This window comes from Aythya marila (assembly GCF_965140915.1).
Source record: "Aythya marila genome assembly, chromosome: 14".
Lineage (NCBI taxonomy): Eukaryota > Metazoa > Chordata > Aves > Anseriformes > Anatidae > Aythya > Aythya marila.
Window position 1 is genome coordinate 15227455 of NC_139055.1, and position 13310 is coordinate 15240764.

The 13310-nt window shown below is 49.4% G+C and overlaps 1 protein-coding gene across 1 annotated transcript in view; it reads left to right on the top strand.

Annotated features, from left to right (window-relative positions):
- COL23A1 (collagen type XXIII alpha 1 chain) overlaps window positions 1–13310 on the top strand; it is a 162181-nt gene that overhangs the window by 1326 nt on the left and 147545 nt on the right. The window contains exon 2 of the mRNA XM_082771503.1: window positions 2945–3014. Within this exon, the coding sequence (XP_082627629.1) occupies window positions 2945–3014 (70 nt within the window). The remainder of the gene's footprint in view (window positions 1–2944; window positions 3015–13310) is intronic.

Genomic DNA, 13310 nt, shown 5'->3' on the forward strand with positions numbered 1-13310 from the left:
CGCCGGCACCGCTGGACTGTGCCCATGCTCCTGGAAACCTGGTCGCACCGATGTGTCTTGATAAAGGGAAACGCTAAAAACTATTTTAGTGAAAACCCTGAATACCAGAACAGAGGGGTGCTTGTGAGGCGTAATCAGAAAATCTAGTTAGCGTCCTTTCTGCAGGCAGGAATTAGCCTGCCAGTCGTGGCAGTGGTTCTGTTCCAATTACTCCAATAAATGTGCTTAGCAATGGGAAGGGTTTCTGTGGCACTGCCTAAGATCATGTGCAACCTCTTGCTGAGATTTAGTTAAGTGTGGAAAGCTTGTTTTGTACTGGGAATGCTCAGATGGAGATTGTACAGGGGAAAATAAAGCAAAACCGCATAATTGGGTTTCTAATGCAAGAGGGAGCTTGTTGAAACGTTTCGTATGACCAAACTTTTGTCAATACCAAAAGCAAATTTTGGAAAGGGTAACAGATTCAAGGAATGCATGGTAGCCGTCGTGCTATCTATTAATCATCATTTTAAACAGGCTGATTCACTCACATTAAGGTTTCAGAACGTGCCTGTTTCTTGAGCAAATTCCTCTTCGTTACATAAGACCTCTCGCTCGTCAGGCAACTTCTGGCCTTTCTGTGCTTGGGAGTTTCTGGGGAGCGAGAGAATATTTCCATCAACATGAACATCAACTGATGCCTGGGGTCAGTTTTTTTGTTACACTCTGTTTTGGTCCTTCTTTGAAGTTTACCACAGTATTTCAGAAGTGAAACCAAAGCTCCATATGCTCTCTGTGCATGACCCCTGATACTTTGTTCTCTGTCACTGCACAAAAAGCATGACTGCATATACCAGTCTTGGGGTTTGGGAGCGTAATTTATGGAAGAGCTGCACATGAAGAGCCGCAAATGCAAGACAAACATGCTGGTTTCCATTCCTCTTAGTGTTGTTTAAATGTTTGGCAAGTTAAAGAGGATAGGAAATAATAAAGGAAGGGTAAATGTGTAGGAAAGGCAATGAAAGCCGATTTGGACAACTGAAGTTTAGCTTTTGGCTCTGTGACAGGCAACCATCTAACTGTGGAGAAACTGCTGATTTAAGGATGCAGGAACTTAGCTTTCCCTCGGGTGCTCGTTTAGCTGAACGAGCTGCAGAGTCCTGGTTTGATGCTGTGTGAAACATTTCTAACAGTGTGGTCCAACTGTGGTGGCATCTACCTCCACTTGCTCTGCAGCAAAAGCCCGAATTCGAAGTGCATCATTTCCATGCTGGAGTGAAAAAGTTAACGTGAGGATTATCGGAGTATCCAGTTGTTGTAAACAAAGCTGGACCGTTTTGTTCACAAAGGATTTATTGTCCGCAGTAGGCAGAGAGTGTCCAGATTAATCAGCTTCATGACAAGAACAATTCAATGGGAAAACAGAAGACTCATTCCAGGATTCAGGACAGGAAAAGATCTCCTCTGACTACAAAACTAAAATGGAAGAGATGGAAGAGCTTCCTTCTTTTCCTCGAGCACCTTCATTGTCCAAATAATTTAAAACAAACACCAAATTTGAGTGATGCTCTGTAAGATCGTGACTGTAAGTGGATGCCAGAAAAGTCTTCAAATGCCTTTTTCCACAGCTGGGTCATCCTGCTCTTTGTGCTTCCCTTAGGACAACTTCTCTGTCAGTTTCTTTGTAACCGAGTTGATAACTTTCAGGACCTCTTTGCATCAAGCAGCTAGAAAGGAATGCATAGGATTTCAACAACAGATAAAACTATTTAATCCTGGGAATAAAAGGACCAGAACCTAACTCATACGTAGCCTAATTCCCAAATAGTCCACAGTGGTCAAATATTTGAACAGACTTGATCATCAGCTGGATAAAATTCAAGCCTGAATCCAAAAAGTACACTGAATTTTCTCTCTTTTAAATGTCTGGATGTGTACTCCAGTTGTCAGATTGCTCGTTTCTCTTGTGGTAAATAACTTAGGTGAGATGGGATTCCCGAAGGACTTAGTAACAATTATGAGCAAAGAGGACTTGCTCCCACCCTTGCAGGGCTGCTGCAGCCACGAGGTGCTGTGTCTGAGCTAAGACCACTTACATGTCATGGGGGTTTACTAACTGGAGCTTGGCACTGTCCTGAAATCATGCACGAACATTTTGGTAGGCTTAGAGAGCAGGCAGAATGCACTCACATCTGTCTACAATATGCCACATAGACATTGCTTCAGTCTGGGGAATTTTTACATGTTTTACTAGTCCCACCGATCAGTTTTTCACCTTACAGATGTAACACGTTGGGCTTTGGTTGGGCCTGGGGTGGGAGAGCACCGCAGACTCGCTGGCACTGCCCACCCCACTGTCCTTCATCCCCTCATCCCTATCCTAAAGAAAGCTTTCATACTCCACGTAGCATGAATTTTAAGTTGAAAACCAGCAAAATCAGGTCACATCTGTTCTGTAAGTATCACCCTGCCACGTAACCCCCAGAGTGTTTGGAAGCAGCTTCGCATTTGATTACAGCGGGGCTTTCTCCCGGCGTTTCCCTCCTGTTGTGTTCAGCCCATGGAGCAGCAGCACAAGGGGCTCTCCAGCTCTGCTTCTGCCACACTGAGATGATGCCAAAATCTGCACATGGGACTTAACAATGTCTAACACAGGACCAGTATCTGCTCCACGAATGGGCATGAATCCAGTCCATGGGGCTTGGAACAAGGGATTTCTGGGCTGTGCAGCAGGAGTCCCTACCTGCTCAGTACGAGGGCCATAGGCTACCTGCTTGCTAAGAAACTTTTAATGTTTTGAGTGCTGCTGTAGGTGTTACCAACAGAGGCTGAACACAGCAGGGTGAAACTATTGCCTCACTCCGAGGAAGTGTGATGGATGCTTTGGCTGCTGGAATGCACGCACAGCACGCGTTTAGATATAATGTATTCTCTAAATGGCTATTTTTATTCCTCCTCCAAACAGAAACTGGGTGAAGGACTAGCTAAGCTGCGGACAGCGAGAGAGGCTCCGTCAGACTGCATGTGCCCCCCAGGTAGGTGCAGACGAATCGGCACAGCCAACGCCAGACTGCCCGGGAGCCGACGGCTTGCTGGACCGACGCTGCTGAACTCCTCTTCTGTTTTATGTATTCCCCTGTTTCAAGTAAAATGTGCTAAGAAGTGTTTTTCCAAGCTGAAGCACTCTCTTGTGTTTGAGACTATTAACTTCTTCCACTGCCTTGCTTTGGCCTGTTTACAGATAAAGGAGTTTGAGGTTTGGACAAAAGCGACATTTGGCTATAAGAATAAAAGAGTGAACAGCTTTACTCAGTTGTGAGCCCTGGGTGTTGGGCCAAAACAATTTAGAAGTAGTAACAGAATCACTGTGTCTTAATGCAAGTGTGATAATTAAAAGCTGCAGCCTCTCTCTCTGCCTTTTAGGAGGGTAGCAACTTCTCCAGTGCCTTGCTGTATGAAAGCTGTCACTGATTGTTTAAATTTCCTCCCAGAGTTTAATGAACTTCTTAAACTGTCAAAACTTCCTGTTCTGCTGTGGAAGTGCATGCTCCTTGGAAACAATAAACAGCTTAGATTAGTTTGTAAAGGAATCTCATTCTAGAAATACTCAGTAAGTGCTCTGCTGTCATACTGAACGGCATGAATGACTTCGGTCTGATGCACTTCAAACCTTTTGTGTTTTTTTTTTTTTTTTTTCAAAAGAAGTAGCTAAAGATGGGAGAAAGATGTGCACTGCTTTGATGGTGGAGAATGCATGGGCCTGCTACAAAGCTTTGCAAGCAGCAGATAGTTCAATTCTAGTTTTAAAGAGAAAAAAATTGAACATTACATGTAGAAGCATTATAGGCAAATGAGCAGTCTTAGATTTTCCTGACATCCTGGATATGAATTATACCAGAATACACAGCATTAGTGCATACTCACAGGACTAAACAAAAAAAGATGTGTTTGTTTGTTTGTTTTTGATTTAGTTTTTGTTCCCCCACCCCCGTAAAATTATGTGTGATAGCCTCAGAAATATTTTGGTGATGATTCTGTGCTGCTGAAGTTGCCCTAACTGATTTTTAAGTGGAAGGCTGCTGCGGGCGTCCTGCGTACCTCTCTGCCTTGGCACCAAACCACATCAGCCGAGACACAAATGAAGCTTATTTCCAGCTCTTTGGAGACCAGTGGTCATATTGTTTTTTTGCCCTCTGAAGCACAGACCGAACCAAGTCCCTTGGCCCTGTGGGCTGTATCTTGCTCCTGTCCATGTAACAGGGACACTGCTGGCATGATTAAGTGGTCAAAGGGCTTTTCCTTCGCTCTGCAGAAAGCAATTGGGATTTAAGAGCTCCTTTGTTGCCAGGCACATCCCAATTCTGTTCTGGGTCACTGGGTTTGCTGGTTTCTGTGTTTAAAAGATGGGGGAAAGAGAGGAGGGGGAAGGTTTTCCCACGTGCTGCTTAAATGCTTGTTACAGTCATTAGCAACAAATGTCTAGGTAATTTGTGGGCCAAAGGCTTGTCTGGTGGACAGAAAGCGCTGCAGCAGCGGTGTTTGCTCCTGGCCACCTCCGCTCCAGAGCCGAGCGCTGCGCTGAGGTGAGGACTGGAGCTGAGGTGAGGACACTCTGTAGGGCTGTCCTGAAGCTTCCCAGCTCCTTTTGGAGTGAATCAAAGGGCTCTTTACACACAGTTCTGTTTCTCACACCAAGTTGGCAACTAACAGTGAAGCCTCCATTCGCCTGCCCCAAAACAGTGGCCAGAAACCCCACGAGTTGAAGCCGACTCCTCACAGCGGGCTCTGTGAAGGCCATGGCGGCGGGGCCGTGCCCTCACGCCACAGCCGGGCCTCTTCAGGGAGCAGCAGCACCCACAAAGCCCCTGCAGCAAGCTGCGTGCTCGGAGCTCGCCCTGCACTCTGTATTTGTTTTGGAGAAGACACGTTTTGCCTCAAAGTGAGTCAGTTTGGGGTTTTGGTGCTTTCTGGGAGGGCGGCGGAGGGGCAGTGAGGGCTGGGGGCCGGACAGGCGCTGAGGTGCCTGGGGCTGGTGGCCAGCAGAGGGGGCCCGGCCGTTTTGTCAGCACCACGAAGAAATCCCGATCGTAAAATACTATAAAGATAATAAAGGTTTTTAAAAAGTGCTGCTGTGCCTCTGACACTCGGGATGCTCCAAAAGGTGTCTCGGTGTTTGCCATCAACACCTGTGTTTGTGGGATATCATGGAAATGTGAAGTGATTTGTTTCACTTTACTTATTCAACAAAAGCGGTGTGGGTGGATGGTAGGAGGCAAGTTTTGTGTTATTTTTCACTCCTTCAAAGTTTGGGCAATTCTGTGGTACAGAATGGGAGGAAAACACTTGTGGGAGATGTCCTGAGGTGAGGACTGGGGCAGTGTTGGCCCCGTGTGGTGAGGAGCAGGATGGTTTTGACCCCGCTGTGGTGAGGAGCGGGGCCTTTTGGCTTCAATGCCTCCAGCTATTTTGGGGGCCACAGCCATTGCGTGCTGCTGGTGCTGGCCAGACCGAGGACAGGCTGTCCCCACATGTTGGCTCACTGCGAAACAGCAGCTCGGTGTTTTTATTATTGTTATCCTGAGCCATGCGTGTGATACTTCGCAGAGAGTTTCTGTTCCCTTACATTCAGCCTCTTTCTCTGGATGGGATCCCTCATAAGATACAGCTTAGCAGGTGCCGAACACTTGTTTACATGGCTTTTAGGACAGCCTTCAACTGAGGAGCAAGTGAAGTGGGTTTAAAGCAAGACTAAAACTTCGTGCTTGCAGATACTTTGTTCACAGTTGTGTGGCCTCTGACTGCTTTTATCTTTTTTTTTTTTTTTTTTTTTTTTTTTTTTTTTTTTTTAAAAAAAAATGTATTTTTTTTTAGCAGTCTTTTGTATTCTTCTTTGTATTTTTAGCAGTCTCTTGTATTTTTTTTTAGCAGTCTTTTGAAACATGCAATGTGAAGGGCTCTAGTTAAATAAAACTCTTTGGGGTCTGTGAGGAAGTCCCTCAGGCTTGAGGTTCTGGATGTTCTGGATGTACCTTACTAGAGCCTGAGAGCAAACTTCTCCTCCTAAATCCAGTAGAAATAGATTTTAAAACAACAACAAACATAAAAACAGGACCAAGTCCTCAGAAGATGCCCTGCCCATCAGCTCATTCTTCATATTGCAGACTGAGGGTGTGAAAGTCTCCAGCTCTTTGCGTGGCTCTAGCACTGCGTCTCTCAGCACATGCCTGGTGTCTCCGCGTGCTGTATCTCCGCAGGCTTTGCACTCAGAGTTACTGAGAAGCCTGAACTCCGAATTTCCTGGCTGCCGGGTGATGCATATCCCTGTCTTCGTCTCGAGTTCACGCTGAGACAGTATCATACGCTTTTGAACGTATGTACATATTACAAAGCAGTGTTAAATGTGCAGTGTAGTAATCTGATGTTCCAGTTAATATGTGACAAATATTTCCCAGTAATGACTTGGCAACACAAAGAGGTGAGTGGTACTTCAGCCTGCAGGATGGCTCCGTTTCTTGGCAATTCAAACCATGTGTACTCAGGGAAGTCTATCACTTACAATCCTCTGTACCTCTTGCAAACTCTGGAGGCTCTCTTGCTGCATTTTATTTATTTTTATTCATATTTATATTTCTTTTTAAGCACATGGATGGACTTTTCCCATCTTGCTGGGAAAGTTTGGCACGAAATGTTCTGTGGTTCCCAGTGACTTGCAATGTCTGCCTAATTTTTTCTGGTGTAAATGTTGTCTTCAAGTGTCACTCGCTATCTGCCTTCTCCCCTCTTTGTCTCCCCAGGTAATTAGCACAACAGAATTTCCCTAATTGGTGGAGATCAAGGAGGAGAGGGTTCTGTTTGCTTTGTAGTCCTGACAAATGGCAGATGTTTTCCAGCAGGCCAAATGTGATACACTGAGCTCTGCTAATGCAGGCTCTTTGTTTCGCACTCGTGCGTGATAGAAGCTCTCTGTTATTTCTCTCTTTCTGTGTCTTCAGTATATGGGTCTGTAATTCTGCATGTTCAAGTCATGATTCCTTCAGAATGCTTAAATAGATATGGAAAAATATCAAGTGAAAGCAAGTGTTTCTTTCTGAAATTACCAGTGATCTCTGCCTCTGTGAGTTGCTTTGATCTACTGATCTTAAATATCTGAAGTACTCCTTACCGTCACCTCAGGAGATGATTTTCTAGCCAACAAAGTCATTAAAATTCAGTATCTTTCTGGAATTTCTGTATTTTAGAATGAGACAAAGTGCTTTACAACATGGTCAAGATTTAAAATGTTTTCTAAACCCTGCTTACCTCAGCTTCTATGAGAAGCCCATCCCTTTCCATACCCAGCCAGTCACTTTCTTTCATCAGGGTTTATTTCCTTGGTCTGCCTTGGCCCACAGGAGGCTAGGACAGTATAATTACAGGATTTGCTTGCACTAAACAACAATCGGAATTCTTTCCTGTGCAGAAAAACCTGTGCCAGGATTTTTAAAGATTAGCCAGAAGCCAAGTGTTAAAGCACCCAGATGATGAAGAACAACGGTCTGGGAAGGACTTTTGACAAATTGTGCCATTTAAATGCAGGAACTTACTTTCTTTCGCATGTGTTTGCAAATCTTACCCCTTCAAAACATGATCCAATTGCAGATCTTAGCAGCTTTTGGAAAAATGCCGCTCCGCGTCCCTTTGAGCATAAAAATTGCTGCCAGCTACATTCCGTCAGCTCCTTCCTGGCGACCATTCCCCGTCCCTTTTGGATATTCGTGGAAGGTCCCAAGGACATCTGGAGCCGTGTCTGCACGCCACATGTGCAGGGGCCGCCAGCCGGCTTCTCCCCGCAGCTACCTGGGATGGGCACCGACACCCCACGGCTCCCTGCAAGGAGCTCCTGGAAAGGAGCTGCTGCAGAGCGCTGGGGCTGGTGGTTCTCCCAAATCAACCAAAGCCACCCAAGGGAGCGCGTGTCACCTGCGGCAGTGTGCTGGGGACAGTGCCTGAAGCCCGCCAGCGCGAGCCAGACTTGCTGAAATGTGTTGACTGAAGCGAAGAGCAGACTGATCTCATGTTGGAGCAGAGCTGAGCTGCGGTGTTTGGCTGGGCTCGGTCTCATCCTTGGGAGCCTTAAAGCTGTGCTTGAAGAGATGTTTTGCGTCTTCAGGACTCTGCTGATAGAAATCTGTGAGTCAGGGGCTTGTTTTCTAAGAGTGGTTGCAATAAATGGAAACAAACAAAGGAGCAGGAGTCTTGCTTGGTCTGGCATCTCCTTCCAGGCGTACAACTGGTGCTTGTGCTGTGTTCTGCGGGGAGACGCCTACAAGGAGGAAGAGGCCCAAAGTCCCTTTTGAAAGTAGATTTGTGGGTGATTTACTCTCTGCTGTGTGTCCGGAGAGGTCTGCTGGTGCTGCAGCAGCCTGGCATGGCGTGGCAGCGTCAGGCGTGCTGCTGCTGGCTTGCTTTTCTCCCCTGCACACACCGCTTCTACCACCGCTCCGCACCCCTCTGAGGGCCTTGTGCTGCCGGAGGGAGATGCAGGAGGCAGCCAGCCATGCAGGGACGGGCAGGGTGAATCTGGGAGCTCGAGGGCTGCTCTCAAACCTGACGTCCCCACCTCAGGCCCCGTGTGAGCCAGCGGCGACACGCAGTGCCCTCCTGAGGGGACATTCAGTGCTGGCTGAGGCCGGCACTTCCCGAGGCAGGAAATAGCGTGGTACCACTGTTATTCCCAGAGCTGGCAGCGCCTCTGTCACGGAGTCAGAGACACCAGCTGAAAGGCAGTCTGGCCTCCTCGCTGGCTCTCTCAGAAGCCCTGGCACAGGCTGATGGGCCGGAGCCATCCCCCAGCGCGACCGCGGCGGTATTTCATCTGGTGCCGCTTGGTGCGACCGCGGCGTTCGAGCGCCGAGGCCCCGAGCGGTACGCCAGGAGTTGGCCCTCTCACAGCAGCGTTTGTTTTCAGACCACTTCAGCAAAAATTAATTAAAAATGGTGACATCAATGGGAGAAGGCTTTGAAAATTTATTTTTTCTACGTCTGCCAAAGTTATTTTGAGTGTAATGAAAGCTACAAAAATAAACCCGATGACCATATCCTCTGCGAGAGGCTCTGTGTAACTTTATCTTTGTCTCGACATATGAAGTCATTTATCTAGGCACAGATATTTTTTGCTGCCAGCCCTTCCAGCGCTGCCTGGCCAGAGCGGAGGCGCTGAAGCAGGTTGGTTTGACGCTCGTGGACTGCCTCACCTGGGAGCTCTCCATCTGCTGCCACTTGGTTTCCTTCTCCTTGACCAAATGGTGGGAGGCTGTCACCCACGTGGGCACCGACTTGGCTTTGCAGAACTGATTGCGGAAAGTAGCCTGTGCTTGGTGCGGTACCTGCCCTGGCTTGGTGCTGTTGTTTTCCATCCATCCTCTTTGCATGGGGATGGGAACGTGTTTCAAACCCAGCATGCTTTCAGCTGACCTTATTTTTCATGCACTGTTGACAGAAGCAGGTTGTAGCACGGAAATCATTTTTGGGCAGTCAGCTGCCTTTGTTGTACTCCTGCAGTGAGAGGTGCCGTATTTTACCGGCACCGAGGAGCTCCAGGCTGATGTTCCGTGACTTCAATTGCATAAATGCGCGCTGCTGTAAGCACAGGCACCTGCACGGCTGGCTGGGGGCATGCAGGTAACAGCCATCAAAGATCAAAGCAGAGCAGAGGAGCTGTACGACTGCTGCCTCTCCTCTCCCTCCAGTGGGTGGGCTTCGTTTCTGCCCCACCAGCCTCTGCCCGTCCCACCCGAGGAGCCCTGCACCACCCTCAGACCTGGCGTGTTTCCTGTTCTGCCCTTGCCACGGCGCAGCTTGGCTCTGTTTTACTGCTCTAAGCCACTGTCATTTGTTTTTCTTTTTAGGGCTGCGGGGGCAATAGGTGCAGCACAGTTTAAAGCCTCCAGATGTATCTTCAGCTCTCCTGTCACTCTGATAAAGGCCTGTTGGGTCCTGGGGAATTAACCCCAAGGAAATAAATCCATTGGTAGCTTTTGGGCTGTTTTACAGATTTCTGGGTGAGTCCATTTCAGTTCTTGTTAGAGTTTCCTAAATGGAAAGCGTTCCTCTGAACTCCAGCACCAAAGGAGCAAGCCTTCCTGTCACCAAATCTGCTCATCCTTTGACTGCCCTTCTGGGAAGGAGCATTGTAACGTGCTGAGTGAGACCCAAAGCTGGCTGCCGCTGAGAGTCCGTGGAGGATTTTAACCAAGTAATGATGTGGCAGCAGCTGCTCGCTAAGGAGGGCTGCTTGCCTGGTCTACATGGACGTGGGTGTGAATCCAAACCCCAGCCCCATGCCTTTGCTTCTCTCTGCTACCAGCCCCAAACACAAGCCAAGCATCGATCATGTCAGCTGGGACCACACCGAAACCCCAGGAATTATTTCGGATGGAGAAACCCAGAGTTTGGGGAACTTTTGTCTTATTTTCACTTGGAAGATGCAAAGAGGTTAAAGGGGAAAACTGGTAAATATGGTGAATAAATTCTAGTAACTCTTCATACTCAATGGAGGCAAAGAATCAGGGTGGATCACACCTCCAAAAAGTATGGAAAAAGCTACGGTTAGATCACGAAACATTTGAGATAGAAACATGGCTGAATTTCTGTTCAGCTTCTGCCCTGCCATGCTTGATGGTTGTGCTCCCTCCGAATTGCGTTTCTGGTTCAGCCTCCTTTCATCCCTAAATCAGCAGCGGCAGGTCTCCGTCTGAACGCCCTCACCGCGGCTCCTCCTGGTATGAGAACAGCCCCGGGGGTGTTGGGGCTGCTCGTCTGCGCTGCGTCTGGTGACACCCAGCAGGGAACTCTCCTGGGTTACGGCCGTCCCCTCCTTTTGCTTTCACTGCTGAGGCTCTTGGGAAGTCGGCCTGAGTGATGCCAGTGGCGTGGAGCAATGGGGCAGGATTGGCTTTTGCCACAGGGCTTCTTAACAGAAGCCGCGTTAATCAAAGCGAGTGGGAATTTTACAGCATGGAAATCATCTTTTTGCCAGGGCCTTGAGTAGCTGCTGAGCTCAGAGCATCCTCCTTAATCCTTAGCACAGAGCGGGGCTTGCCTTTATTGCAGGTATTTCAGTGAAATCAGTAACTATCTGCTCGTGGACCCCCGGACCTCACTCCTCAGGAAGGCGAGGTGACAGCAGCACTTCGAGCACAGAGGTGGCAAGAGGCTGGCAGATGTCCTGCAGCCTGGGACGGGTGCTCCCACTCCTCCATTTCCACGAAGCCGTTCTGCCTGCAGGGAGTCACCGAGGAGCTGCTCGAAACGTGGCCAGGGCGGAGGATTTGGCTCCGGGTTTGTCCGTCGTGGTTGTGAGGAGCTGAGAGGCAGTGCTGCTGCAGGGCTGTCCCTCCGGTCCCCTGGCCCCGGGGTGCCAGGAGGGGTGGCTGTAGGCGTTTTAGGTTGGTTGGGTTTAGGTTTAGGCGTTTTAGGGCCATGCAGGAGCCTGCCACTGAAACGCTCTCGCCCTGCCCGGGGTGCCCTGGCCTGAGTGACAGCTCCTCGTGGTGGCACTGTGCCTGGAGAAGCAGCGCGAGGCACATTCAGTCGCTGAGCTTTTTTTGTTTGCACCTGTCTTGCCGTGCTAACCTAGACAGCGAAAAAGGATGGATTTCTTTCTGCTTTTCTAAATCGGACCCAAGAGGCAACAATTCTCATCGTCTCCCAGCGGTGACCCCGTGCTAACCCCACGACTGGGGCGCAGCACCCAGCCCCAGGGAGGCGACCGTCCCCTCGCGCTGTGCTTTCCACCCCGAGGCCAAGCGTGGTGGGCGCGAGCATTTGCGTTAGCGCAGCTTTGCAGGTTGCAATCCCACGGCTCAGTGAGCTAATTAAACCTCCACCTGCTCTGTGTTTGTCCCCGTCAGTCTTTGTTTTATCCCGTGGCAGCGGAGCCGCTGCTGCTGCTGAGACGCTCCCGGTCAGCAGGGCTCGGCAGCCTGCGCAAGCACGGTGCTTCTTCGGTTTCATCCCCGCGGCAGATGGATCGAGCTCCCAGCCTCTGGTACGAGCGAGAGCTGCTGAAAACCACGGGGGTGGCACTGCGGGGTCCGGCATCTCCCCCCGCCCACCCGGCATGAGCTCGTTTGCTTTTTTTATAGGGACACAGTGGGGCAAGGAGAAAGAACTGCACGTGTGGGGTGGATTGGAGCGCAGCTACGGGACTCACGGAGGGGCTTAGATCCTGTCACTGCTCTAAATGTTGGTTTGATGCCAGAAGCCCACCCTTCTACAAACTGAAGTGGGGGAGGTGCTGGTGAAAGACCTCAAATTCATCTTTTAGGACTTTCTGTGGCCATACGGAATCTCGGCTGGGGTAGAGATTTAGGGCTGCGTTGGTTGTATTTACTTCATGTTTCTGGCGCACTTTAAATCTGGACTATTTATTTATTTAAGATGTTAAGAGCGCTTGGCTTCTGCTGAACTACATCTGTCTCTATGGTTTAGTTTCAGAAAATGCCTGCAATCGTGACAGGCCTTGGATGCCAAGAGGAACCGATCCGTACCCGGGGAAGGCCGTGTAATACATCAGAGCGGTGACACCAGCGGTGCTGGAGGCTGCCCAGCCCCTGACACGATGGACGGAGAGGCTCAGGCTGGCAGCTCTCAGCCTTTAACTGCTGCTGCTGAGCGGCACCTCCCCAAATCCCGCTGAGCCCACCAGAAGGCTCCCGCTGGTGCGCGTTGTCTGCCTGGGCCCGTTCGTGCCAAGACAACTCCTGGGGAGAGCTTGGCTCCAGCCCCACGTGCAGTATTTCTGGTGCACTTGCAGGAAATCCCACATTTCTCCCTTTGCTTCTGGCCTTCCCACGGCACGGCCATGCTCCTCAGCCGTGCGGGCTGCTCGGGGAGCCTCGTGGCCCCGGGTGGACCTCCTAAAGCCGTGCTGCCACCAATGTTTGTACCCCGGTGCCCCAGGCTCTTGGGCGGTTTCCCAGCGAGCACGACACGGAGAGGGAAGTGTTTACAAAGAGGAATTGAATAGGTTCAGCGGAGTTCCCAGCCATCTGTACGCTTGTGGTCAGGCTTCTAAAAAAAAAAAAAAAAAAGAGCAGTGCAGACGAGGTCTATCAGTCCTGTACATCTGGAAATGTTTCTTTCTGGCTTGACTTTGTCTGGGTTTTCTCCCTGTTTGGTGCTGTCTCTGAGCAGCCCCTGTTCGTGCTACTCCAGCGCGAGGCACGCGGCGTGGAAGGAGCGGGCGGGTTTGGGTTTGTGCTGCTTCGCTGAGAGAGATTGAAGAGCTTGGGCGAGATGTTGAACAGATTTGTCTTTTTCTTTCTTTCTTTTCTTTCTTTTTTTTTTTT